General features: G+C 40.9%; 1 protein-coding gene across 4 annotated transcripts in view; it reads right to left on the bottom strand.

The window, feature by feature from the left end:
• The window catches only part of LOC138736839 (nuclear receptor coactivator 7-like), a 156947-nt gene that overhangs the window by 128982 nt on the left and 2635 nt on the right, over window positions 1-25330 (bottom strand). For 2 of the 4 annotated variants that reach the window (XM_069886931.1, XM_069886937.1), the window contains exons 2-3: window positions 19407-19634; window positions 18295-18442 (exon numbers count right to left, since the gene is read on the bottom strand). In XM_069886931.1, coding sequence (XP_069743032.1) covers window positions 18295-18344 — 50 coding nt within the window. In that variant the 5' untranslated portion in view covers window positions 18345-18442; window positions 19407-19634. Of the gene's footprint in view, window positions 1-18294; window positions 18443-19406; window positions 19635-22290; window positions 22557-23006; window positions 23231-25330 lie in introns of all 4 variants that reach the window. The other 2 variants (XM_069886932.1, XM_069886933.1) reach the window with 2 other exon arrangements.

The raw sequence follows: 25330 nt of genomic DNA, 5'->3' as shown, positions 1-25330 counted from the left end.
ATGGTCAGTTACTTAAGAGTGTGGATGAACAGAGGGACCTTCTCATACATCTCTCAAGGTCACCACACAGGTTGATAGGATAGTTAAGAATGCCTATGGGATGCTGGGCTTCATTAATAGGGAGATTGAGTTCAAGAGTAGAGAGGGCATTTTGCAACTCTACAAATCTCTGGTGAGACCACACTTTTGAGAATTGTGTTCAATTGTGGTCACCTCATTACAGAAAGAATGTAGAAACCATGGAGAGGGTCCAGAAGAGATTTACTAGGATATTACCTGTATTGGAAAACAAGTCCAATGAGGCAAGATTAGCAGAGCTGGGACTTTTTTCTTTGGAGTGTAGAAGGATGAGAGGATACTTGAGGTCACATGATGTGAAGGGAGGAGTAGGACGTGTCCCCAAGAGCTCCTGGACCAGGACAAAAGAAAACCACCTAAAAATTGAATTTAGAAGATATTAAAATAAAATAAAATAAAGCGCCTACCAGAAAATGGGAAGAAAGAATTCCAAATAACAGAAAACGGCATCCAGAACTGTATCGAGCTGAAAGGGTAAAAAAATAGATGCCTTGACAACAGCAAAATGGCAGAGGAAGAACTGAAGGTGGTAGGCTCGGTGCCCTGATGGCAGTAGCTTGATGTGGGGGGTGTCCCCAGTGCTCACCCAGCAGAAAAAAAATTGGCGACCGCAAGAAAACTGATGGATGGTCAGGGACTGGTCGCTGGGAGGCGTCGGGTTAATGGAGGGGCTGAGACCTTGAAAACAGCGGGAAGCAGGAGTGCAGGTTTGGCAATGAGTAAGGGGATGGCAAGGGGAAGTGTGGGAGACCTTGGCCCTACAAGGAAGGTGCAGACGAGCACCTCCACAAGCTCTTCTAGTAACAAGGATAGTAGTACCCCTCCCAGAACAGCGAGCTCTAATTGACAGAAGGGAATGCGGGAAACAGCAACCCCAAGACAGAGAACTTAACAGGCTTGTCTGGGGAAGTCAGGAGCAATGTGGAGACCAGTGCCTTCAATAGGGAGGATGGTGTCGGGCTGCACAAGGTAGCCAAGATGGCGGGCTTCGGGAAGAAGAGATGAGGGGCAAGAAAACAAGCCTGTTAAATGTCAAGTTGGATAAATGTCATTCTGAATTAAATGGTTTTGTATTCCAGAGTTGGAAGAAGAGGAAATTATATGGCAATTGGAAAATGAAGCTGCAACGTGGGGGTAAAAAGGAGACACTTATGGATTAGAATTGATATTCTTGAAAACTATAGCCAGTGGAACACACTTCAAATAGTGGGATTAAAAGAAGGAATGGAGGGGAGAAACCCCATAGTCTTTTTTTAAAAACACTGGCTTCCAGAGACTTTGAGGAAGGAAAACTTGGGGGAAAATCAGTGGAGAGTGAGAGGGCCCATTGGTCTTTCTTCACATACCCAGTGCCCAGGCTACTGCGCCACCAGGACAGAGAATTTTTTTTTTTTTTATATATAAAAAAAAGAGTAGCAGTCGCTGGAGATAAAGCAAGGGGCAGGCCCTTGGAGCTGGAGGGCAATAAAGTGTTCTTATATCCTGATATCAGCGGGACCCTCCTGTGTCAAAGGAAGGAATTGGAACCACTGAAAAGGGCAGCAAAGCAAAAGGGATACGACTGTGTAATCAGATACACTGCAAATTTGAAAATAGTAATGCTAGGAGAGGAAATTTTTCTCAGACTCAAAATAAGCCAAAAAGTTTGTCAAACAACTAGCAATATGTAACAATAAGCAATGGGAATAATGCTCATGAAATAATGACAGTAAAGAATGTAAATAAATGGGTGTAGAAATGGAAAGGGGAAGAAGTGTAATGAGGAGAATAGTCCTGGAGCCACAGGGAGGGTGGGTGGAGAGGGAGGTAGATGGGTGTGAAAGACATAATCTTTAATATAGAGGGAGGTGGTGACAACGTGGGGGATTCAGTCACCAGTTCAGGGAGAAGGGAAGGTGGGTGAGGTATGGGGTTGGGGTTTATTATAGTATATTGTGTTGCTTTGGGTTGTTTTTTCCTTTTACTTGTTGAAATCTTTTCTTTTCTCTGTCCTTTTTGGATTCGTGGTCTTTATTCTTGTTTTATCTTCCCAGGGTTTGTCACAGGCCCGGCGGCCTGGAGCAAATGGTTGAAGGAAAAAGGTTGGTCGAACAATGGACATGGGACAGTGGAGGTATGGGGGGGGGGGGGTGGAAGGAAATTCTGAGAATCCATGAGGCAATGGCCAAACGATACGTTAGCTTTAACGTTAATGGCTTGAACGGGTTGGTGAACAGAAAAAGAGTCTTGGCGCATATAAAAAAAGGTGTGGATCTGGCCTTTCTCCAAGAAACACATTTAATGGAGCGGGAACACCAAAAACTAAAAAGGGGGTTAATGAAGAAGACGAAGGCTGTGTAGTTAACCAGGAATCATGGCTTTTATTAGCAGAAACTAGTGGTACAATAATGAATGATAATGGGTGCATATACAGTTATACCCAAGGGGAGTGTCTTTAGTGGTAGAGATAATACACATCCAATATCAGTAAAGCAGACTAAGCACAGCGAGAGACTGACAGCGCAACACAGATTCACCACAGTGGGCCAGGTAATAGCCTCCTCATTTAGCTTAAATGCAGGGGGGGTGGGGTGGCAATTCTGATAGGGAAGAGTGTTCCAATGAGAGTGCAGAATGTGATCACAAACAGAACAGGAAGACTTGAAACACTGTCAGATATATTCAGAATCCTGGACCTTAGTAAACATGTATGCCCCCAACTTTGATGACGTAAAGTTCAGACAGAACATTTTCCTGAGATTGGCAGAGGTAAAATAAAACATTCTGGTTGGTGGAGATTTTAATTTTTGTCTGGATCTTGTCCTAGATAAGTCAACAAAGAAAACCAAAACAAAGGCAGAAAGAGCTACCATTGACAGTATGAGGGAGATGATACATGTGTGGAGGCGGAAGCATCCGAGGGAGAGTGACTATTCCTTCTACACAAAACAACATGATTCCTACTCAAGAATAGATCTTTTTCCTGGCTTCAACCCACGCAGAAGGTAGGATCTTAGAGGCAGAGTACACAGCTAGACTGCTCTCGGATCATTCATCCTTGACATTAACAACAGAAATGCCAGATAAGCAGGATTCAGCATACAGATGGAATCGTAATACATTGCTGTTAAAGAAGCTGGAGTTTTATAGTTTCATAAGAGTGCAGATAGACATGTTCTGTGAGGCCAACTATACCTCTACTCCAGATAAATTCCTCCTATGGGACACCCTCAAAGCATATTTGAGAGGTCAAATAATTGGATACACAAAAACAGTAAAAAAAAATATATTAAGGAGGTGAACAAATTAGAACAGCAAATTACTAGTCTAGAAAAGGATCTCCAAAATTCAGGTTCAGAGGACCATACAGGGCTCTAACAAATAAATAAAAAACAAAATATAATACCCTCCAAATGTATAGTATGGAAAAGACCATAATGCAGTCAAAACAAAAAAATACTATGAATTGGGAGAGAGAGCCCATAAAATCCTTTCCTGGCAACTGAGGACAGACAGGGCTGAAGGACAATCAATGTGGTACAAACTGGGAATGTCAGGATCACCCATAAACCAAAAGAAATTAATGAGTCCTTCATAGAATTCTTGAGGGTTTATATACATCAGAACTGACAGGGAGGTCCGATAAAGCCAGCGAGTTCCTGTCTAAATTAGTTACTAAATTTAGACCCAGAAGAACAGGAAGGCCTAGATCTTCCCTTTACCGAAGAAGAAATAGGGAGTGGAAAAAGGTTGAGAACCACTGTTATAGACCCATTTCACTGTTAAACACAGACTACTGGCAAATAGACTGGCAAAATATGTGCAAAAACTAATAAATAAAGACCAAGCAGGCTTTGTACAAAAAAGACAGGCAGCAGACAACATTGGCAGGCTGTTGAGTATAATGCATCTGGTGCAAACCAGAAACAAGGGGAGTTTGGCTGTGGTCCTAGATGCAGAAAAGGCATTTGACAGATTGGAGTGGGATTTCTTATTCAAAGTGTTGGAAAAGTTGGGGTTAGGGCCAACTTTTATAAATTGGATAAGGGTGCTGTATCCTGAGCCCAAGACTAAAGTTGTGACCAATGGACAAATTTCTCCAGCTTTCTCACTGACAAGATCAAGTGGACAAGGTGCCCACTACCTCCAGCCCTGTTTGTACTAGCCGAAGCCATTTGCCAGGATTCAGACAAAGGTTTTAGAGTAGGCCAGGAAGAACATAAAATCAATTTATTTGCCGATGACATGCTGATATATCTGACAGACCCAAAAAACTCATTGCTCAAGCTGTGCTCTATTCTGGAGGACTATGGGGAGATCTCTGGTTAGAAGGTCAATTGGGACAAGTGCAAAATTATCCCTCTTACTAAGGGAGACTACAGTCAATACCAAGAAAACAGTTATTTAAAGTAGCCACAAAATGGGATTAAATATCTCTGAGTCAGAATAAACAATAACTTGAATAATTTATACAAACTAAATTATACCCTCTTGCTTGGGAGAATTTAGGAGGACTTAAATAGATGGATGCCCCTGCCCATAACCTTCGTGAGCAGGATCAACTGTGCTAAAATGAATATGTTGCTGAGACTTCAGTACCTTTTTGACACTGCCCATGGCATTACCCCGGGGATTCTTCCAAAATTTATTCTCACGAATAAGAACATTTTTATGGAATGTAAAGGTAGCCAGGGTCTCTATGGAAAAATTGACCTGGGATTACAGTCTGAGTGGATTACGAATGGCAGACTTCAAGTAATACTATTGGGCAGCCCAGTCGAGATATATCAACTCACTCTTCAAAGTGGGAGATGTGCCACCCTGGCTGCAAATTGACCTGCAGGGGATAGGTGAGAAGGCAGCAGGGGACTTCATTTATAAATGAAATGCTAAATTGTTATCTGGGAAAACAGGCAGCCCTATAGTAAAACAAATGATCTTCATTTGGAATAAAGTTAACCAATATCTGGGAACCAAAGGGGGGACTGTCCCCAAAAACACCCCCAACTCCAAATAGATTAATACCATCGACAGTACTTAACAACATCCTAGACACCTGGTGTCGTAATGGCATCAGATGCATAGAGGTCTGCTATGAGCGGGGGAAACTAATATCATTTGAATAACTCAGGCATAAGTATGATTTATCAAATAAGATGCTCCAACTGCAACCTTTAGATAAGATCTTTCTTGCAGAACAGATTAGGTCCAACTACAACCCTACCAGTGGGGCAGTGTCATAGAGACTCTGATTCGAAGGAGGAAAACACACAGAAGTTCATGACGGCAATATATTTCTTGCTCCAAGCAGGAGGACCTAAAATAGGCCTTCATAAATTAAGGCAGAGGAGGGAGTGGACCTAGGAATATCAATTGATGAGCACTGCTGATCAACTGCGATCATTAATATGCGGTACAGGCTGGTGCAAAACAACTTTCTGCACCAGCTGTACCTGATGCCGCAAAATTTGAACAGATCTAAACCAGAATTGTTAGACCACTGCTTTAGTTGTGGCATTGAGACAGCAACCTTTCAGTACGCAACTTGGACATATACCAAGGTGAGACCCTTCTGGGTGGAACTAGGCCAAGTCTTAGAAAACAAAAATCATAGGTAAAAAATTCCTATTCCTATCCACAGCTGTTCCTGTTGGGAAACATAATGGATATACGACTTGAGATGAAACGGTTCAAATTTCAAATTCAATTCGTAATGATCCCTTTAGCAGTGGCCAGGAAGTGCATAGCGGTTACCTGGAAATCCGACTCCTGCTTGACCATTACTCACAGAAACGCAAAGCTGTGTTCCCAGAGAGAAAATTATTTATAACTTATGAATAAAGTACAACACTTTTGAAAATTTGGCAACCATACTTAAATTCCATAGGAGAAAGGTTACAGTGTGAACCATCGTGCCTTGCCGCCCTACCTTAAATCCCTCAATCGGTGGGGGGAATAGGGGGGTTCCATCTCATTCCATCCAGTAAAGGTCAAGAGAAGAAAACAGCCTGAGCACTGGCCACCGTGTCGTGACAAACCCATAAAATCCTGATACATGTCTTATACCTGTTGTGAGTGTCTTGAATGTTGTGTGAAACTGTGGTTAGTTGTGTGGGGTTAAGGAGAAAGAGAGGGTGATGAAAAGAGCTTGAACCCTGCAGAAAATGGTATAAAATGGGTAATTGTAAATTGTTGTCAATGCTGATACTGTTAACATTGACACTGATAATACTGATAACTGTTTAAGTTTGGAAAATCATAAAATATTTTAAAAAAAAAGGGAATTTAATAAGTCTACAAGATTATGAGAGGCATAGATAGAATGGACAGCCAGCACCTGTTTCCCAAGGAAGGAATAGGAAACACCAGAGGACAGGTCTCCCCTAAATTTCCCTCCCTTCACTTTGCACAAGGTAAACTAAGTGAAGGGAGAAAAGTTTAGGGGATACATCAGGGAATAACTCATGCAAAGAGTTGTGGGTGCCTGAAATGCCCTGCCATGGATGGAGGTGGAGGTTGAAACAGTAGGGCCATTTAAGAGATTCCTAGACAGGCACATGGATGGAAGGAAAATAAAGAGCTATGGGGTAAGGGAGGGTTGTTTTCTTTTTATGGAATATATGGGCTGTCATAACATCAAGGGCCAAAAGTCCTGTACTACATTATAGTGTTCTACATACTATGTTCCTATTCTTGGATATTAATGGATATTGTAATTGCTTCTAAAAACATACAAATGGGGACCAAAATTTTTGTTATGATGCTCCCAGTATTAGTGATCTTTCATATTCAAGTGTATAAACAAAAACTTGGGAAAAAAACCAAAGAGCTATTAGAATCCATGAACCCATGACCTAGTTTAACGGACAATGCCTTCAGACAGAAGTGGGAAATATAGAAAAGTATAGTTTAAAACAAAAAGTACTATGCCATATTGCACACACTGAAGTGTGTAAATAAAACAGGAAGTAGGCCTAACTAAGACACAATTTGCTGGTGTTTTTAAATGAGCAGACTGGAATAATATTTACAACTTGTTAATTCAGTTATACATTTCTTGAAAAAAAAAATCAGGGTAACATGGCCAAAGGAACCTCAAAGTTGAATACCTAAACCATGGCAAAACAAAATAAAAAAGGATATTTAGTTTTAAAAAAAAAGCTCAGGAGCAAGATAGGTTGAAATTTTTTTCACAAACCTTGGCATAATTTTCCCATCCTCTTTCCAAAAAATTACCCATACATATTCAAAGATACACACAACCCTTTTTAAAGGTATGTAGTGTAATGGAATACTGGAAACACAAGAATGCAGATGGTGGAACCTGGAGCAAAAGATCATGATGTGGAGGGCAGGGGGATGAAATTGCCCATTTTGCAGGTCAGACTATTTCATCCAGACTGCCAAGTGGAATACTATCCTTTTGCCTGGATAAGTGCTGCTGCAACTACTTCTCAAAGCTCAATTGCATCTTGGACAAAGTAGTCTCCTTATGCAGTATCCCATCAACCACTCCTAACATTCATTTCCTTCATAATCATTGTAACGTGGCTGCAGAGTATGGGGTGTAACACAAACACTGTGATTCTCAAAAACACAGACACACTGGAGGAACTTAGCAGGTCTCGCAAAGTTCCAAAGATAGTAAAGATATATAAATTACATTTCGGGCCTGAGCCCTTTGGTTGCAGATTATACCAACTGCAAAAAAATGCATCATGGTAATGTATCCAAGATATTCCCCAGCATCACCCAAGCTTGTGACCTCTACCATTAAGGAAAAAGACAGCAAGTACATAGAAACACCACCATTTGCAATCTCTTCTCCAAAATATGTTATCATGATCTGGAAAAACACAGCTTGCTCATCATTGCTTGATCTAAATCCTTCCCCCCAACCATCTGTAGTACCATCAACAAAATGACTGCAACAGTTCAAGAAAACAACTCAGCACCATAATCCCTGGGGCAGAAAGGAACAGGTAATAAATGCTTGGTGTGCTAATGACAACCAGCAAAAGAGGTATAATCAAAATTCAATATTGATTTTTTTCCAAATTAAGTTACTACCTACACTCGAGATTCACTCTCAGGTGCTGAAATGATATTGTGGGGAAAGTACCTCAACAATTCTCCCCCCCCCCCCCCAAGGACTGCCTAATATCTGGAAAGATGAAACATCATAATTCACATCAATACCACCTGTGCATTCATTGGATCACTGTTTTAATAAAAGCACAAAAACAGGGTTAAAAAAATGTTCGGTCATTTTAAATGCTTACAAGGCAATCACATGCATAAAAGACAAGATAGAAATTTAAAATAAAATTTGTCACAGCTTTACTTTTGCTGTAAAAAAAACATTGTATCAGAAACTATATTTGAAAATTTCAAGCGTGCAGCAAGCAGTTAACACAGCAAATTCATGACGATCTATATAGCAGCAGTAAGAATATCCTGCTACAATTACACAAAGCATTGTTCATATCAGTCTTGAGATACTCTCTGCAGTTTTGGCATCATTATGTAAGGAAGATCACACTTGCCATAGAGGGATTACAGCAGAGGTTCACCAGACTGATTCCAAGGATGGCAGGTCTAGCACCTAACAACAAATTAAGTTGACTCAATTTATATTTAATAAAACATTAGAATGAGAGGGGATCTAATTGACAGGCCTAGACAAACTGGATGTGGGGAAGACATTTGCCCTGACTTGGGGGTCTATAATGAGAAGTGAATGTCTCAGGTGACCAGATTTAAAACTGGGTAAGAAGAAACTGCTTCAAACAGCAGGTGAAGAAGCTGTGGAATTCTCTACCACAGGAAGTATGTAGAGGCCATGCAGTGACACTTTTTAAAAAAAAAAGACATATCCGTGGGCAAAAAAACATTTGAGGGATATGAAGAGAATGCAAGAATGTTGTATAATCAACAGAAAAGGCTTGAAGGACCAAGTGATTTTCTTCTGTTTAAATTATGCTTCACCGATACAAGAATTGAAAGGAAGATAAACTCCAGAAGAAAAAAAATTGAAAGCTTTGCCTAATGATTGATTTTACCCACTCAGCATCTGAAAATTAGAATCTAAAACAGCCAAGTAGGTATACTATATTGCTATCTATAATCTCCATTAATACAAGCCCCTCAAGTTCTTTGGGAATTAAACTACCTAACTCAGATGCGTGTTCTGATTTGACTACAAACTGATTCTGGCACTCCAGTAAGCACTACCTAGCAGACTGTTGCTACAGTAATGCATTCGAGCTGAAGGAAAACTAAAGATGGCAGAATCTGGAGTGTGGCAAGAAGTTAATTGCTAGAAGAACTCAGCAGGTCATACAGCTTATGTGGAGAAAAACAAGAAAGCTGACTTTTCAACTTGAGATTCTTCCGTAAGACCTTAAAGATTTTGATCTGACTCTGTTTCCCTTCACTGCTTGATCCACTGAATTTCTCCAGCAACATGTTCTTTTGCTTGAGAGGGGTGGGGGGGGAAGGGGGGGGGGGAGTATTTTTGCTAATGAAACTCTGGAAAACAAACAAAAAAACTAACTAGCTTGCAAATACATCCAGACAACTTGCTGAGCAGGCTGTTTTTTCTCTCATCCATTCCAATGAAAAGCACACTATTGTTAGCACTCAGCTAATGAGAGTTAAGTAATAACTCCTTTTTAAAACCAATTCAATTTACTCTCTTTCCTGAAAAAGATCTACGAGTTGGGTACGTTGCCCCTTTACTTTAAATTAAATTTTGACATACAGCATGGTAATAACCCATTTTGATGCACGAGTGTGTGTCGCCCAATTTACACCCAATTAACCTACAGCCCCGGTATGTTTAGAATGGTGGGAGGAAACCAGAGCCCTGGGGAAAACCCACACAAACACGGGGAGAACGTACAAACTCCTTACAGACAGTGTGGGATTCAAACCCTGGTCCCGATCACTGACGCTGTAGAACATTGTGCTAACCGCTATGCCACCCTTAAAGATGCAGAGTTGCTAAATGTTTTTGCAATTTGGAGTTTAGCATTTAAAAAAAATCACGTTCTGTGTATGTTGACAAATCTGATCATAACCTCCAACTTAAGTGACTGTCATCTATCACCTAATTCCATGAGCCACAATTCCATCCTCTACCAAATTCATTCCCTGAATCAATATTTTTGAGACTCAAAGATAAGTGTTTTAATTATCCATTTCTCTACCCCTCCAAAATTCCTCAATGACAAACTCAATCAGAGATGAAGGTCCTCATTTAAGGACTCTTACTTGTGCACTTTATTTCCTTTTTTAATTCTCTCTGTATTGCAGTTTGTTTACATTCATTGCCTGTTCATATGTATGCACTGTGTGCAGTTTGTTTTTGCACTACCAGTTAGTGGTAATTCTGCCGCACCCGCAGGGAAAAGAATTTCAGGGTTGTATTGATGTCGTGTACGTACTCGGACAATAAATCTGGACGCAACCTGAATCTCTGAATAAGTGTTTTCCTAAAATTCCCCTACTATGAATCCATCTACCACAGTTGTCCCTCTCTTCCTCCCAACAAGCCTATCTGTAGCCAAATTTGAGAGATGCTTGTTTAATTCCAGCAAGGCCTGTCCAAACAAAACAGTTTCCCCTTTTCCCCCCCCCAGGAAATGAAAACCATTTCCTTCAAACCAATCTTTGAGCCTAGATGTTATTGAACAAATGTCCATAATCCAGGCATTGTTATCTGTATGGTTCTGCTTTTAATTTGGCCTCGTCTGGTTTTTTGGTCTCAATTTTTCAGCAGCATCTCCCTCTTTCTACCATGTCATTCTTACTAATGCTACCCTTATACAATGCTAATGATCTTTAGCAAAAGACAGACAACTCGCACAAGGCCACAGAGTACATGTCCCCTTAACTGTGCTGCCCACAATCACTGTTCCACTTTAATATTACTAGATTTCGTCATCTTGGGAACTCAAACTTTGGACTTGATTAGTTTCCTTTTGTGTTACACTCCAAAATGAACCCATATTAACTGTGTTTTTATTATTGTTTTGCCTCCCAATCTTCAATTCCAAATGAGTTGTGCCACATTGGTTCAACTCATTGAAACTAGCCCTCATCCAGATGAAAATGTTCATTTTATGCTACCCCATTCTCTATAATAACTTTTAAAAATGTACTTTTTTTGTACATTCAGCATTAGCATCTGGATGTCATCAGAAATACCAGTATTGAGAAAGCCTTTGACAGGGTAGAAAGGAATTATTTATTCAAAGTACTACAGAGGTACAACCTACCAGAGAAATATATTAATTGGATTAAAGCATTATATAAGGGACCATTGGCAAAGGTGACAGTAAATGGATATATAATTGAACCAATTTAAATTAAGCAGCTCAACTAGGCAGGGATGTCCACCATCTCCCTCACTGTTGGCTTTAGCTATAGGACCCTTGGCAGAACTGACAAGAACAGAAAATAAAATAAAAAGGAGAAAAATAAAAGAGAAGGAATAGAAAATCAGTCTCTTTGCAGATGACATCATAGTATACTTAACAGAACCAGAATTATCAATAAAGGAATTACATAAGAAATTGAAGAAATATCGGGGTACAAGATCAACGCAAATAAAAGTGAAGCGATGCCAATGAATAATGCAGATTTCACAAAGTTTAAGAAAGAATCACCATTTAAATGGCAAACACAAGCAATCCAATACCTAGGTATTAGACTAGATAATAATCTAGGCCATCTATACAAATTAAATTATCAACCATTAATGAAGAAATTACAAGATGACTTAGAACATTGGAAAGATTTACCACTAACACTGATGGGAAGGGTAAATTGCATTAAAATGAATATCTTCCCAAGGATACAATACCTATTTCAATCGTTATCAATTCCCTTAACAGAGAAATTCTTCAATGAGCTAAAGAAAATAATAAGGAAATTCTTATGGAAAGGGGGGGAAAACAAGGATACCACAGAATGGTACAAACAAGGGGGCTTACAGCTACCAAACTTTAAGTATCATTATAGAACAGCACAATTAAGATATCTATCAGATTTTTAATCAAACAAGGGAAAAACCAGATTGGACCAGGTTAGAGCTAGATAAAATAGGGGAGAAGGTACCAAAACAAACACTTTATAAGTGGGATAAAAAACTGGTGCAACATAGAAGTTCACCAGTACTGCACCATCTGCTCGACATTTGGAAGAAGATTCAAGTAGAAAGGAAAAAAACAAATCACCAACTACCAAAATTATTATTGACGCAAAATCAACTAATCCCTTTCACAATAGATAACCTTTCCTTTAGAGAATGGGAGTTTTTCAGGTGCATTCTCCACTAAGAATGCGCCTGAAGAAGCAGAAACGTCCCTTTAAATTGCAGTTCAGGTGGCAGCGTTGAAAGCATCTGAGCGGGAGGAGTCACGTGATGGAGTAGTGGCCGGACGGTGAACTCCAGCCCTCTCCAGAAAAGTCGGGAAAAACAAAGGAAAACACAAAGGCACAGAAATAAAAGTTACAGAAAAGTGAGTATAAAGGTGGAAAGAAGATGGCGACAAAAAAAGAAAAATCGAAAGCAACGGTAAGAAGAGAGGAAGAGAAGACAAAGGAGGAAAAAGGTGAAGGCCTTACCTATCCGAAGAGGCCCGCTGCGGAGAGAGAAACCCGCTCCCTCAGGTCGGTAAATAATGGACTACAAAAATGGCTCGCAGAGCCGAGTAAAAGTGCGCAACCGCGCATGCGCGATGCGAATGAAAAAAACACACCGACGGGAGGGGGGACCAGCTGGGGAGTCGATCTCCACAGCCAGCTACGACAGCTGCAGAACACCTGCAGCAAGAAGAGACCACAGAAGACAATAGAAACAAGAAAGAAGAGGAGGAAAGGGCACCAAAGAAACAACAGATGGCCAACCCAGAGGAAGAAGAAGAGGAAGAGGAAGAGTACAGTGAAATAGAAGAAGAAAAGAAAGGCAAGATAAAGGATATACTTTCTCTTATTAAAGGATACATGGAGTCATTTAAAGAATGGCAAACACAGGAATTTAAGGATTTAAGAAAAAGAATAAACAACACAGAAGAGAAAATAAATAAAATAGAGATGACCTTAACAGAAATGGGAAAGAAAATGGACAAGATGGAAGAGCGGGCAGTAGCAGCAGAAATGGAGGTAGAAGACTTAAAAAAGAAATTGGAGGAATCTAATAAAAAAAAACTAAAGAGACACAAGAACTACTAGCTCAAAAAATAGATACAATGGAAAACCATAACAGAAGAAATAACATAAAGATAGTGGGCCTTAAGGAAGATGAAGAAGGCAAGAATATGAGGGAGTTTATAAAAGAGTGGATCCCTAAGACCCTAGGATGTCCAGAACTACAGCAAGAAATGGAAATAGAAAGGGCACATAGAGTATTGGCCTCTAAACCACAACCACAACAAAAACCAAGATCTATTGTAGTAAAATTCCTAAGATATACTACAAGAGAAAAGGTACTGGAGAAGACAATGGAAAAAGTAAGAGAGGGCAACAAACCACTGGAGTATAAAGGGCAAAAAATCTTCATTTATCCAGATATAAGTTTTGAACTCCTAAAGAAGAGAAAAGAGTTCAATACAGCAAAGGCGATTTTATGGAAGAAAGGGTATAAATTTATACTAAAGCATCTAGCGGTATTGAAAATATTCATTCCAGGACAACAAAACAGACTATTCTCGGATCCAGAAGAAGCACGAAAATTTGCAGAACAATTACAAAAATAGACTGAGGGAGGAAGACGGGTAATGAGAGTTAAAATGATCACGATGGATATGTATGTGGGTAAAGACAAAAATAGACCGAGGGATGAAGACGGGTAATGAGAGTAAAAATGATCACGATTGATATGTATGCGGGTAAAGAGGTATAAGAGTGAATAGAGACAATGTGCATACGTGAATGTATCTGTACTTAGAGGAAAATATAGATAGTATAGACAAGAATTAATAAGGGAAGGTAATGGAATAGAGAGAATAAGGAGGGAATTAAAAGAGTGACCTTTGTGACATATGAAAAGTGAAATCTTTTCTGGGGGGGCGGGGTGGGGGGAAATACCGGTCACTGCAAAATCAGTTGACGCTTGCGAGTGGATTCGCAAATCCAAATGGAGAGGGGAGATGTGGTTGTCCGACAAGGGATAAAGGACAACTCAGGAGGGGAAGGGGAGATTGGGGATAAATAAGATAGAAATAGGAGAATAAGGAAAATGTTGGATGTTGTAGGAATGTTGTCTTATAAAGAGTTGAAAATAAGAAAACAGAAATGGAAAAGGAGGAAAGGTAATGATGGAAAAACGGAAAGAGAAGATAAACAAAATATAAAAGGGCTATGCTGAACTATATGACTTTAAATATTAATGGAATACATAACCAAATTAAAAGGAAGAAACTACTAAACTTAAATGAATAAATGTATTCCATTAGAAAAAATAACATATAGGTTAAGAAATAATATTGAAATATTCGAACAAGTATAGGAGCCTTACATTAAATACAATAGCGAAAACCTACCGGGGACAAACATTACCTAAGTTGATGGAAGGAGAAGGAAAGAAAAGAATGGACTTAGTAGAATTTCTGGTGTATTTTTGTTGAATGACAACATTGTCTGACTGGCTTAATGCAACCTAGATTGTATACCTAAAATGGATGAGAGGGGGGGTGGGGGCGTGGCTTGGGAGGAGTGGGGGGGGGGAGAAAAAGTCACTGTATATGTGTGAAAAAGAAATAGTGTATATCATGGCTAATGTGATTTATGGTGTGAAAAATAAAAAATTTAAAAAAAAGAAAGCAAAAAAAAAGAGAATGGGAGAGAAAAGGGATCAAAAGAATAGAAAATTGTTTTTTGGGAAATAATTTATTATCTTTTGAACAAATGAAGTACAAATATGGAATAACTCACGGTACAATGTTTGCATACCACCAACTGAAAGCCTACTTAAAGGACAAATTGGGAAGAAGGCTGAGGTTACCAGAAGGAAGCAGCTTTGAATATGTGATTACAGACAATGATAATCAAAAGATTTATAACAAACATATACATCAAGCTGCAAGAGAAAGAGAATGATGAAATAAGCTGTAAACCCTAAAGTGGGAACAAGATCTAAACGCAAAGATAAAAAATGAAATATGGGAAAAGCTGTGCTCCGGAACTATGAGAAATACAATATACATGAGGTTACGCATGATACAATATAATTGGTTATCATCCCCCAAAATAAATGGGACCCAACAGTATCAGATAGATGTTTTCGCTGTAAGAAGGAAACGAGAACAACAGTACATGCAATTTGGGCATGTGAGAAAGTGGAAAAGTTTTGGGAAGATCTAAATCAGGTATTAAATAAAATCACAAAAAGCAACATACCAAAAAATCCAGAGATCTTTCTTCTAAGTAATATAAGAAGTAAAGAATTAGGCCTCAAACTGGATGAAGCACAAAAAAGATTTATTATGATAGGCTTAGCTGTAGCAAAAAAATGTATAATGTCAACCTGGAAATCAGAAGAGAGCCTGAGAGTACAGCAATGGTACATAGAAATGAAGAAATGTATTCCATTGGAAAAAATAACATAATTTTAAAAAATAAAGTCACATTATTCGAACAAATTTGGGAACCGTACATGGAACACGAGAGGGCCTACCGCAGACCTCCACCCCCTAAAATGATAGAATGAGAAGACAACGAAATGAACTGACCCAGTGTGTAAAAGTAGATGATACAATTTTCTTATTTATTTCCATTGTGTGATGACATTGTTTAATGGGTTTATTGTAATGCATATGTTGAACGTTTAGTGGGTAGGAAGGGGGGTGGGAAGGAGGGAGGGAAGAGAGGGGTGAAAAAGGGGAGAAAATGACTGTGTATATTCAAGAGGGAAATGTTTGTGTGTATTTTGATTGATATGGTTCATAGTGTGAAAAATTTAAAAAAAAATTAGAAATGTCAGCATTGAGGTGGCAGTGAGCCATCGACTTGAACCACTTTGGCCTCTGTTTAAACATAGTAGTGCTCGTGCATCCAAGGGGCTTCCTCATCACTTCAGATAGCATTTAGGAATCATTCACATGAGGTAAGCCTGAGATCATATGCAGGTAAAGGTAAGACTAGCAGATTGCTTCCTGAAGACATTAAAGAAAACCAGAGGGTTCCCCCCCTCAACCCCCATAACAATCTGATCATGATTAAGACTAATTAGTATTTTAAAATCACCCTAAAGTCTATATTATTAATAGAATTTAAATTCCACAGCTGTTTTGGTGGCATTTGAATTTTATTTATCCAGGTCTTTACTCTTCTGATACTCCATGATACAATGATCACCTAAATGTGTGCATTAAGTATTTCTTTTCATCCCCAGAACAGAAATATTCTTCTTCTGCCTGACTCAAAAAAAACCAAAAACCCCTTCCATTCTTCTCCCTCTACCCCACTGAACAATGGAGAAGCTATTCCTGTATTACAAAATATCAACTCACCCTCTGACTATTACAAATTGGTCAGCAGCATACACATTTTTATGGATGCCTTTTTCTCATGTTCTTAATTCATCCATATTAAAAATTTATGTCCTGTGACTTGCCACCACCACCACCTCTGTTAACTTCTCATGCTTGATACAAGTTATCCTCATACTTTGTGCACTGTATTTAAAATCAGTCAGCCAAGTAGCATTTATAGAACATAAAAATAATAAACATTTATTTTCTCTTTATTCTTTTTGCAAGTCTTTTGTCCAGTTTTATCCAACTTTGGGTCCAAATTAAGGTTAAAATCCCCTCCTATCAATATATTCCAGTGTATCTACAATCTTCAAAAATATATCCTGCATAAACTTTTGATCCTCTTCATTAGGTGCATATATGTTGATCAAATTCCAGAATTCTGAATATATCTGACACTATCATTACATACCTCCCTGCTAGATCTATTATTTCCTCCTCTATTATGATTGGTACATTTTTATTTATTAATATAGCTGGGCGTCTTTTTGCATGGCTTCTTGCTGTTGGTCCTCTTCTTCTGGGTTAGTTATCTGTTGGGCCTCCTGTTGCTGTTCTTTCCTATCACTCCCTTTCCTGTCACTTTTCTCTTCTTCCAGCTGAGAGCCCTGATGTTGGGCATCCCTCAGCTGGTCGCACTATGTTGGTTCGCTCTTCAGCTGGCCCATCGGTGTTTTCTTTTTCCTTAGTGTGCGCATTGCGTACTTCTGTTTGGTTCAGAGAGCCATTTTTGCAGTCCAGCGGTCGGGAGGTCGCGACTCTGCGGGGTCGTCACCAACCTTGGGGAGCGGGCTCTTTTCTCCACGACGGCTCCCTGTTTCTTCATGCAGGTAAGGCCTTCTCCTTTCTCTTCCGGCATCTTTTCTTCTTTTTTTCCCCCGTTGTTTTTACTTTTTCCTTCTTGGGTGCCATTTTCTTTCTTTTCTCCACAACTTTTTCTTTTATTTGTTGTGTTTTGTGTTTCTTGAACTTTGTGTTTTCTTCACTTTATTTCTTCTTTTCTGGAGAAGGCTGGTATTCTCCGACCGGCCACTACTCCATCACGTGACTCCTCTCAACATTCATTTTCTCAAAGATTATTTCACATTTGATTGTTGGTCCAAGTTCTCTATATATTTAATTCTTAAAATATATACTGCGTTGACATCAATGTTGAAAATTTCATGGATAAAACTTCACACCAAATGTACATGTGGACCTGTCTACAACTTAGTGTGTAGAATCAGAAAATATCAAAAAAAACAACTGGACCTAAAAAGTGTTATACATTAGCAGGGAGAAAATCAAAGCAGAAGGAATACTGACCATGTGAACAGGCTTTAAATCTGTGCTTAAGACATATTTAGTAACACAAGGAACATTTAATTTACTTTTTTTATATATATATATATATAATTGCAAAAAAGGAAAACTATCTTCTGTCCAAAATATTAGAAAATACAAAGCAGAACATTTTCCTTCACAAAACAACAGAAGACATTTGTCACTGCACCCTAAAAAAAACCCATTTTCTTGCTATAAACAGTACATTGCATAAAATAGCAGCTTTTGTATAATCCTATACCGGTTCTAGACTCTAGATAATAATCAACAAGCACATCCAAGCTATTCTAAAGAGCGAGATGCAAGCTTGTTTGTTCTGTAGGTATCTATTCATAACATTTTAAGTCATTTCCAATAATATGAAATAATTTACCTGGCAAAATAACCTGGCCTTCTCTCTTTTCTCAATTCTTTAGTCTCCATGGCAGGATATTTAAATGTTGATTTTTTTAAAATCTTCTTCCGTTCTATGTAGCTGTTGCATTAGATTTCAGGTTCCTTGTCATCCACTTGGAAAATGCCTGCAATTACATTATCTTGAGACTCATTTGACAAAGAGATTACCCAGTAAGCAAAAACACACAGAAATGTTGGAGAACACAGCCATTCACACAGAGTCCATAGGAGGTAAAGATATATATGACTGACGTTTCAGACCTGACCCTTTCTTCAAGGTATAGCAAAAAGCAGGCAGGTGTCTCAGTAAAGACAGAGAGAAAGGTGGAAGAATGGGAGGGGTCCAGACTAACAAACAAAAAATGTTAACTGGATATGGTAAATGGAAAAGGAGAAAATTGTTTCTGGCTCTGTAATGAGATGAGGGAAGGAAGAGAGAGAGAGAGAAAGAAAGAAAAAAAAGAGAGAAAGGAGACTGAGGTCCAGAGATGGGGGGGTGGGGAGGTGGTTTAATGGAAACCGGAGTTGACGTTAATGCCATCTGGTTGGAGGGTGCCCAGATGGAAGATGACGTGTTGTTCCTCCAGTATGCAGATGTTCTCAGTCTAGCAGTGCATGAAACCATGGACAGACATGTCAGGAAGGGAATGCATAACCACTGGGAGATCCACACTATTGCAATGGACAGAGTCAAGGTACTCAATGAAGCAATCTCCCAATCTGTGCTCAGTTTCTCTGATGTAGAGACCACAAAGGGAGCACCGGATGCAGTAGATAACCCTTACAGATTCACAAGTGACGTGTTGCTTCACTTGGAAGAGCTATTTGGTGCCCCAAATGGTGGGGAGGGAGAAGGTGTGGGTTCAGGTGGACCATCTCCTGCAGTCACACAGGTAGGTGCCAAGGGGAGATTAAGTACTTACTATTGTTTGCCAAAAAACATGATCAATAACTTTAATCAAGTGCATGTTATGCAGAAGCTCTGATTTACTGTCGGTTTTTTTTTTTAAAACGAATTACACACAATAAAAATTGCTTCATGACATCTTGTGCGAAGCAGTGTAATCAAATAAAGTTTGATGAACTCACTTTAATTGATCATGGTAAGAATGAAAATAAATGCAGGATGGTATACTGTCCTGAAAAATGCCACCAGTCACGGACGTAACTGACAGAATTTTCTCACGGAACTGTCAGCAGACTCAGGACTGTTGTGCGAGTACCCACAAACATGAAGGCTCTGAAATTCCCGAGGTCATCGCAGACAATTTCCTAGCTCTGCTCCAACATCTGGCAGTTAAGATTTGTCCAATGAACCTATGTATGGCAGACAAGACACAGTTTCAGTGATAACGTTCATTTTAGTGGAAAGAGAGTGAAGAAACTTTAAGATAATTCAGCTTTTTCCTAAAAATGTATTTGGAAAGAGAATGGAAAATGACAAACGATTCCTGAAGGAAAATCTTAATTACAAAGCAATCCAAACACTTCCTCAAACACGAAAAAAAACTATTTCCAATTCCAAAATGCAGATAAAATGCTTTACCTTTACAGTAACATGAAATACATACAAATTAAAAGCAATGTCTCCAGTTCAAGAAAAATCAGTTGCAACATTGAAAGTGATGCTTGTTATTGATTAGAAAGCATCCATTGACAGTTGCATTACTAGTTTTATGCGACCAATACCTGTTAGAATAGGACTAGAAATAAATTGCTCAGTAATACAGTTCAATATGATTATTATTTTCAAGGTATTCTATTATTATGTTCCTCACTATGGGTTCAGCATTACTCCACTCCACATTGTAATCCAAAGGAACAATTCGAAATTCTCCAAAACATTGGAAGAAGATAACCAGAGCATCCATTATCCCTAAATTTGTAATTATTAAGTCCTTGCAACATCAGCTTTAAAGTTCACCAACTTCTCTGTACCAAATCATAGAACTTAGTTCCTTATCCTCACGAAACCCTTGATTCCCTAATATGTGCATGTTTTTGTTGTTTTCTTGAACTGTTGCAGTCATTTTGTTGATGGTACTACAGATGGTTGGGGGGCAGGATTTAGATCAAGCAATGATGAGCAAGCTGCATTTTTCCAGATCATGATAACATATTTTGGAGAAGAGTTTGCAAATGGTGGTGTTTCTATGTACTTGCTGTCTTTTTCCTTAATGGTAGAGGTCACAAGCTTGGGTGATGCTGGGGAATATCTTGGATACATTACCATGATGCATTTTTTTGCAGTTGGTATAATCTGCAACCAAAACACCTTGACGAAGGGCTCAGGCCCGAAATGTCATTTATATATCTTTACTGTCTTTGGACTCTGCGAGACCTGCAAATTTTTCTGTGACAAGAGACAAACTAATTGCTTAACATAGTTAAACATAGTGAGGCTGTACAGTTGGCACAACAGTTAGTGCAACACCTAGGTAGCGCTAGCGATTGGGACTGGGATTTGAATCCAGCACTGGCTGCAAGGAGTTTGTACATTCTCCCTGTGTCTGTGTGGGTTTTCCCCAGAGGCTCCAGTTTTCTCCCACCATTTGAAACTTAACTGGGGGGACGGGGGTGGTTGAATGGGAGGGGAGGGGGTGTAGGTTAATTGGGTGCCACAGAACAGCTGATGTTACCTTCCTATATGTCGAAATTTAAAAATTTTGACTACTTTATTCCCAATTACTTCCACTAATCTTTTCCTTTCAATGCCTTTCTTCATCAACTTCTTGATCTTCCTCTGCTGAATTCCAATATGCTCCCAATATTTGGGGCTTGTGGGGCGCTGAGGTAGCAGCAAACAAGCACAAACTCAAAAGACTACAACAGGCTTTATTCCAGTAAAAGTCTGAACACCAGTTCAAGCCTTGGTGGCTCTCCGTGTGTCTGGCTCAGAAGAGGCCAGCTTAGGTTTATATTCAGGTCGGCCGATTGACAGTCTGCCAGGTGGAGTCAGTCCCTTAGGTGATCTATTCAGGTCAGCTGATTGACAGCCAGGCAGGTGGAGTCAGCCCCTTAGGTGATCTTCCTGCAGGTATAGAGATCACCCCCTGAAGTAGGCTGGTGGTCATATCACCACATTCACTCCCTTCTTAAAATTCTCCTGGGGGGAGAGTGAGTGTAAAACAGTGCCAGGTATTTAGATTCAGGTGGTCCGGCGGCCAGCAGAGTCTCTGGGATCGTTGCAGGTTTGGTTCCTGGTCAAAGGTCGGTTAGGGCATGAATGCCTGAGGGTTGGCTGGGACCAGCGTAGCTGTGGGAAGTATATCTGTCTGTGGAGGGGTGGACGGGTGGGTGTGGTCCGCTAGGAGTGGGGTTTTCTGATTAGGGTTGGCTGTACCAAGAAAATATATGGCTGTAATGTGGAAAAATGATGTGGAATTGAATTTACAAAGATGGCATAATGAATTGCAATTGTGTTTGTATTTGGAAAAGATAACTTACAATTTGTGAAATAATTATCCTTTTTTGTTAAAATGTGGAGTTTATATTTGGAATGTATGGGTTTGGATGTTAAATAAATGATATGTAAAGGGTTGGCACACCAAGCAGTAACCATTAAATACCCACTACTAATTTTTTTTTTAACTCCAGATGGTGGGGGTGGGGGTGGGATGGGATAATTTAGGTGGGAGGTTGGGGTGTTTTTTTTTGTTGTTTAAAACTTTTTGTATGTAGATGCTTTGTAAAACTTTAAAATAAAACTTTCAACAAAAAAAAAGAGTGGGATACTCCGGAGGGCCAGAGGGAGGAGGTTGGCCTCCGAATCCTGGGTGGGCCAAGGGTACCCATGGTGGAGAGGTTGGGCTGGGTAGTCGTGATGCTGGGTGGGTGGGGCCCCTGCTGATGGCAGATCCCTAGTCAAGATAGTGTCCTCATGGCCTCTGAGGTACCTGACATAGGCGTAGTTCTGGTTGGCGTGGAGGAGGAGCACCTGCTCGACCAACGTGTCAGACTTGTGGGCCCGCACCTGTTTGCAGAGGAGCACCGGTCCCGGAGATGTGAGCCAAGCTGGGTGGGAGACCCCAGTTGCTGATTTCCTGGGGATGGCGAGGCAGGTGTGCTGAATACGCACTTCTCTTTGTTGTAAGTGAGGTTCAGCTCATCAGCTGCCCAGAGAAATCTTGCCAGGTTATCATCGTGATCCTGCTGGTCGTGGCCGCAGATGGTGACTTTGTCTGAGTACAGGAAGGTCGCTCTTAGGTTGTGCCAGTCTACCATGCAGTCCATCTCTTGCTGAAAAACAGAAATCCCATTAGTGACCCCAAATGGGACCCAGCAGAACTGGTAGAGGTGCCCATCTGCCTCGAAGGTGATATATTGTTTATCCCGGGTGTGGATAGGGAGTTGGTGGTAGGCCAACTTTAGGTCAATTGTCGAGAAGACTTTATAGAGGACTATCTCGTTGACCATGTCAGCTATTCGGGGTAGGGGGTAGGCTTCCAGTTGGGTGTACTGGTTTATGGTCTGAATATAATCGATGACCATGCTCGGTTTGCTACCCCCTTTTACTACTTGGACTTGGGCTCTCCAGGGACTGGTGCTGGGCTCTGTGATACCTTCCGCCAGTAGCCGCCTCACTTCTGCCTTAATGAAGGCCTTGTCATTCGTGCAATAGCGCCTGCTCTTGGCAGGTATGGGCTTGCAGTCCGACGCAAGGTAGTTGAAAAGGGCGGGAGAGGTTACCCATAGCGTGGAGAGGCCGCAGGTGGATTGGGAGTGGTCACCGGGCTGTGTGCTGTGTCGCTGCTCCCCGATGGATGAGGTGAGTAGCGGCCAGTGACTTCTTTCCAGGGTGTGGGGTGCATCGGAGGGGCCATCGGTTATGCACCCATGTTGACCGTGTCGTCCCATTGATGTGGTGCGTATTTTGTGGCAGTTGGGGCCCGGCTGGCCCAAGACGGTGGCACCTGGTGGAAACACATAGCATCAGTGCGGTCGGGCGACCTGACCGGCATTGAAGCTGGAGGTGATGTCATCTGAGTGAGCAGAAGTGACATCTTCAGTGTGGGCGAACGTTATCCGGAGGAAGATGGCAACACCCAGGGTGAGCACACTGCAGTGGTGCAGGTCAGTGGCTGGGCAGCAAGTGATGTCATCGGGGGGGCGGGGGGGGGGGGGGAAGTGGCAGGGTGAGTAATGGTGTCATCCAGTCCTCGCACATGGCGGCGTTCGGGAGGGCTCCCAGCTGGTCTCAGAGGGCCACAGTGCTCCTGACAGGCTTGGAAAGGCACACCTTAGCGAAGTGCCCTTTCTTCCCACATCAGGAGCAATGCGAGTTCCTCGCTGGGCAGCCTTTGCCTGTCTGATCCACACCAGGACCCGCAGTACTTAGAGACGAGTTGCGCCAGCCAGTGTGATCGTCTCCTCCACGTTGGGCCCTGAGGCATCTGTCAGGCAGGAGGTTGGGGGTGTCGGGCATCGAAGACCTCTGCATGATAAGCTGCAGCCTCCAGGAAGCAGACTACCTCCATTGTCTTGGTAAATGAGGCAATGTTTTCATCCAGCAGCTTTTGTCGGGTGCTCCTCAAGTTCAGGTGTCCCGGATCAGTCACTCCACTTCCCTTTCAGTCACCCCGATGTCAGTCAGGCATGGGCATGCTAGCTCACGCAGGGCCTCCAGAGAGGCATCTGCTGTCTCACATGGCTCCTGGGACCTGATGCTGAGCAGGTACTGGGTGTAGACCATGTTTGTCAGGGGCTTGTACATGCTCTCCAGAACTGCCATCGCATGTTCATAGCCCAGGCAGTCCTTGATGGCCTGGAAAGCTTGTGGGCCCAGCTTGATCTTGATCACCTCAGCCTGTATTAGGATGATCACCTCAATCTCGTGCTTCCAGATCTCGAAGCATGCTTGGGCATCCAGGTGTTGGGGGTCAATTTCCAGGCTCCTGATCGTCAGTGCACTGAGGTAGCAGCAAGCAAGCATAAACTCAAAAGACTGTACAACAGGCTTTATTCCAGTAAAAGTCTGAACACCAATTCAAGCCTTGGTGGCTCCCCGTGTGACTGGTTAAGGAGGGGCCGACTCAGGTTTATATTCAGGTCGCTGATTGACAGCCAGCCAGGTGGATTCAGCCCCTTGGGTGGTCTATTCAGGTCAGCTGAATGACAGCCAGCCAGGTGGAGTCAGCCCCTTAGGTAGTCTATTCAGGTCAGCTGAATGACAGCCAGCCAGGTGGAGTCAGCCCCTTAGGTGGTCTATTCAGGTCAGCTGAATGACAGCCAGCCAGGTGGAGTCAGCCCCTTAGGTGGTCTTCCTGCAGGTATAGAGATCGCCCCCTATAGTAGGCTGGTGATCATATCACCACAGAGCTGCTACTACTTCTGGAAACATTATGCTTTTTGGATTTCTGTGTTTTCAAATAATAATTTTTGAATTGCAGTTAAATAATAATTTGTTTCTTTTATTCTTGCTGACAAAGTGGGCAACCTAATGTTTTCCAATACATGTTTTATGCTTTATTTGCCACTCTTGTCCAAACACAATCTAATTATATATATGTGCAGGCTGTGTCCTCAATTTGTTGGCCTACTTATATGCATTATTAGCAAATTTAGCTTTAGCTATGCTACACATGGTCACTTCATCCAAATCATTTGGATGTATTATAGTAATCCCTGTGCATTCCCAGTAGTTACTGATTGCCAATATGAAGAGGATTTGCTCATCCTGACTCAATTGCTATTAATGTACAAGTTTTGACCAGAATCTTCATCTACTGTTGTAACCTGTTATGTGGAACTTTAATCAAATGCCTTATGGATATCCAAATGTACTCAATCCTGTAATTGCATTCCCAAAGAGCTCTAGAAAAATTGTCAGGTTTTGTCTCTTTTTCATAAAACCTTGCTCTATTGGATTATTTTATGAATCTAAAAACATTTTACTACCTCTGTAAATACAGATTACAGCATTTTCCCAATGACAGATATTAAACTATCTGGCTTAATGTTCTCAGCTTTCTATCTCTCACCCAGCGCCCCCACCTGTCTTTTGGTGGTGTTAT

The sequence above is a fragment of the Narcine bancroftii genome, chromosome 6, assembly GCF_036971445.1.
Source record: "Narcine bancroftii isolate sNarBan1 chromosome 6, sNarBan1.hap1, whole genome shotgun sequence".
In the NCBI taxonomy this organism is placed as follows: domain Eukaryota; kingdom Metazoa; phylum Chordata; class Chondrichthyes; order Torpediniformes; family Narcinidae; genus Narcine; species Narcine bancroftii.
The sequence above is the reverse complement of the archived record's forward strand: the minus strand, read 5'-3'. Positions and strand labels throughout refer to the sequence as shown.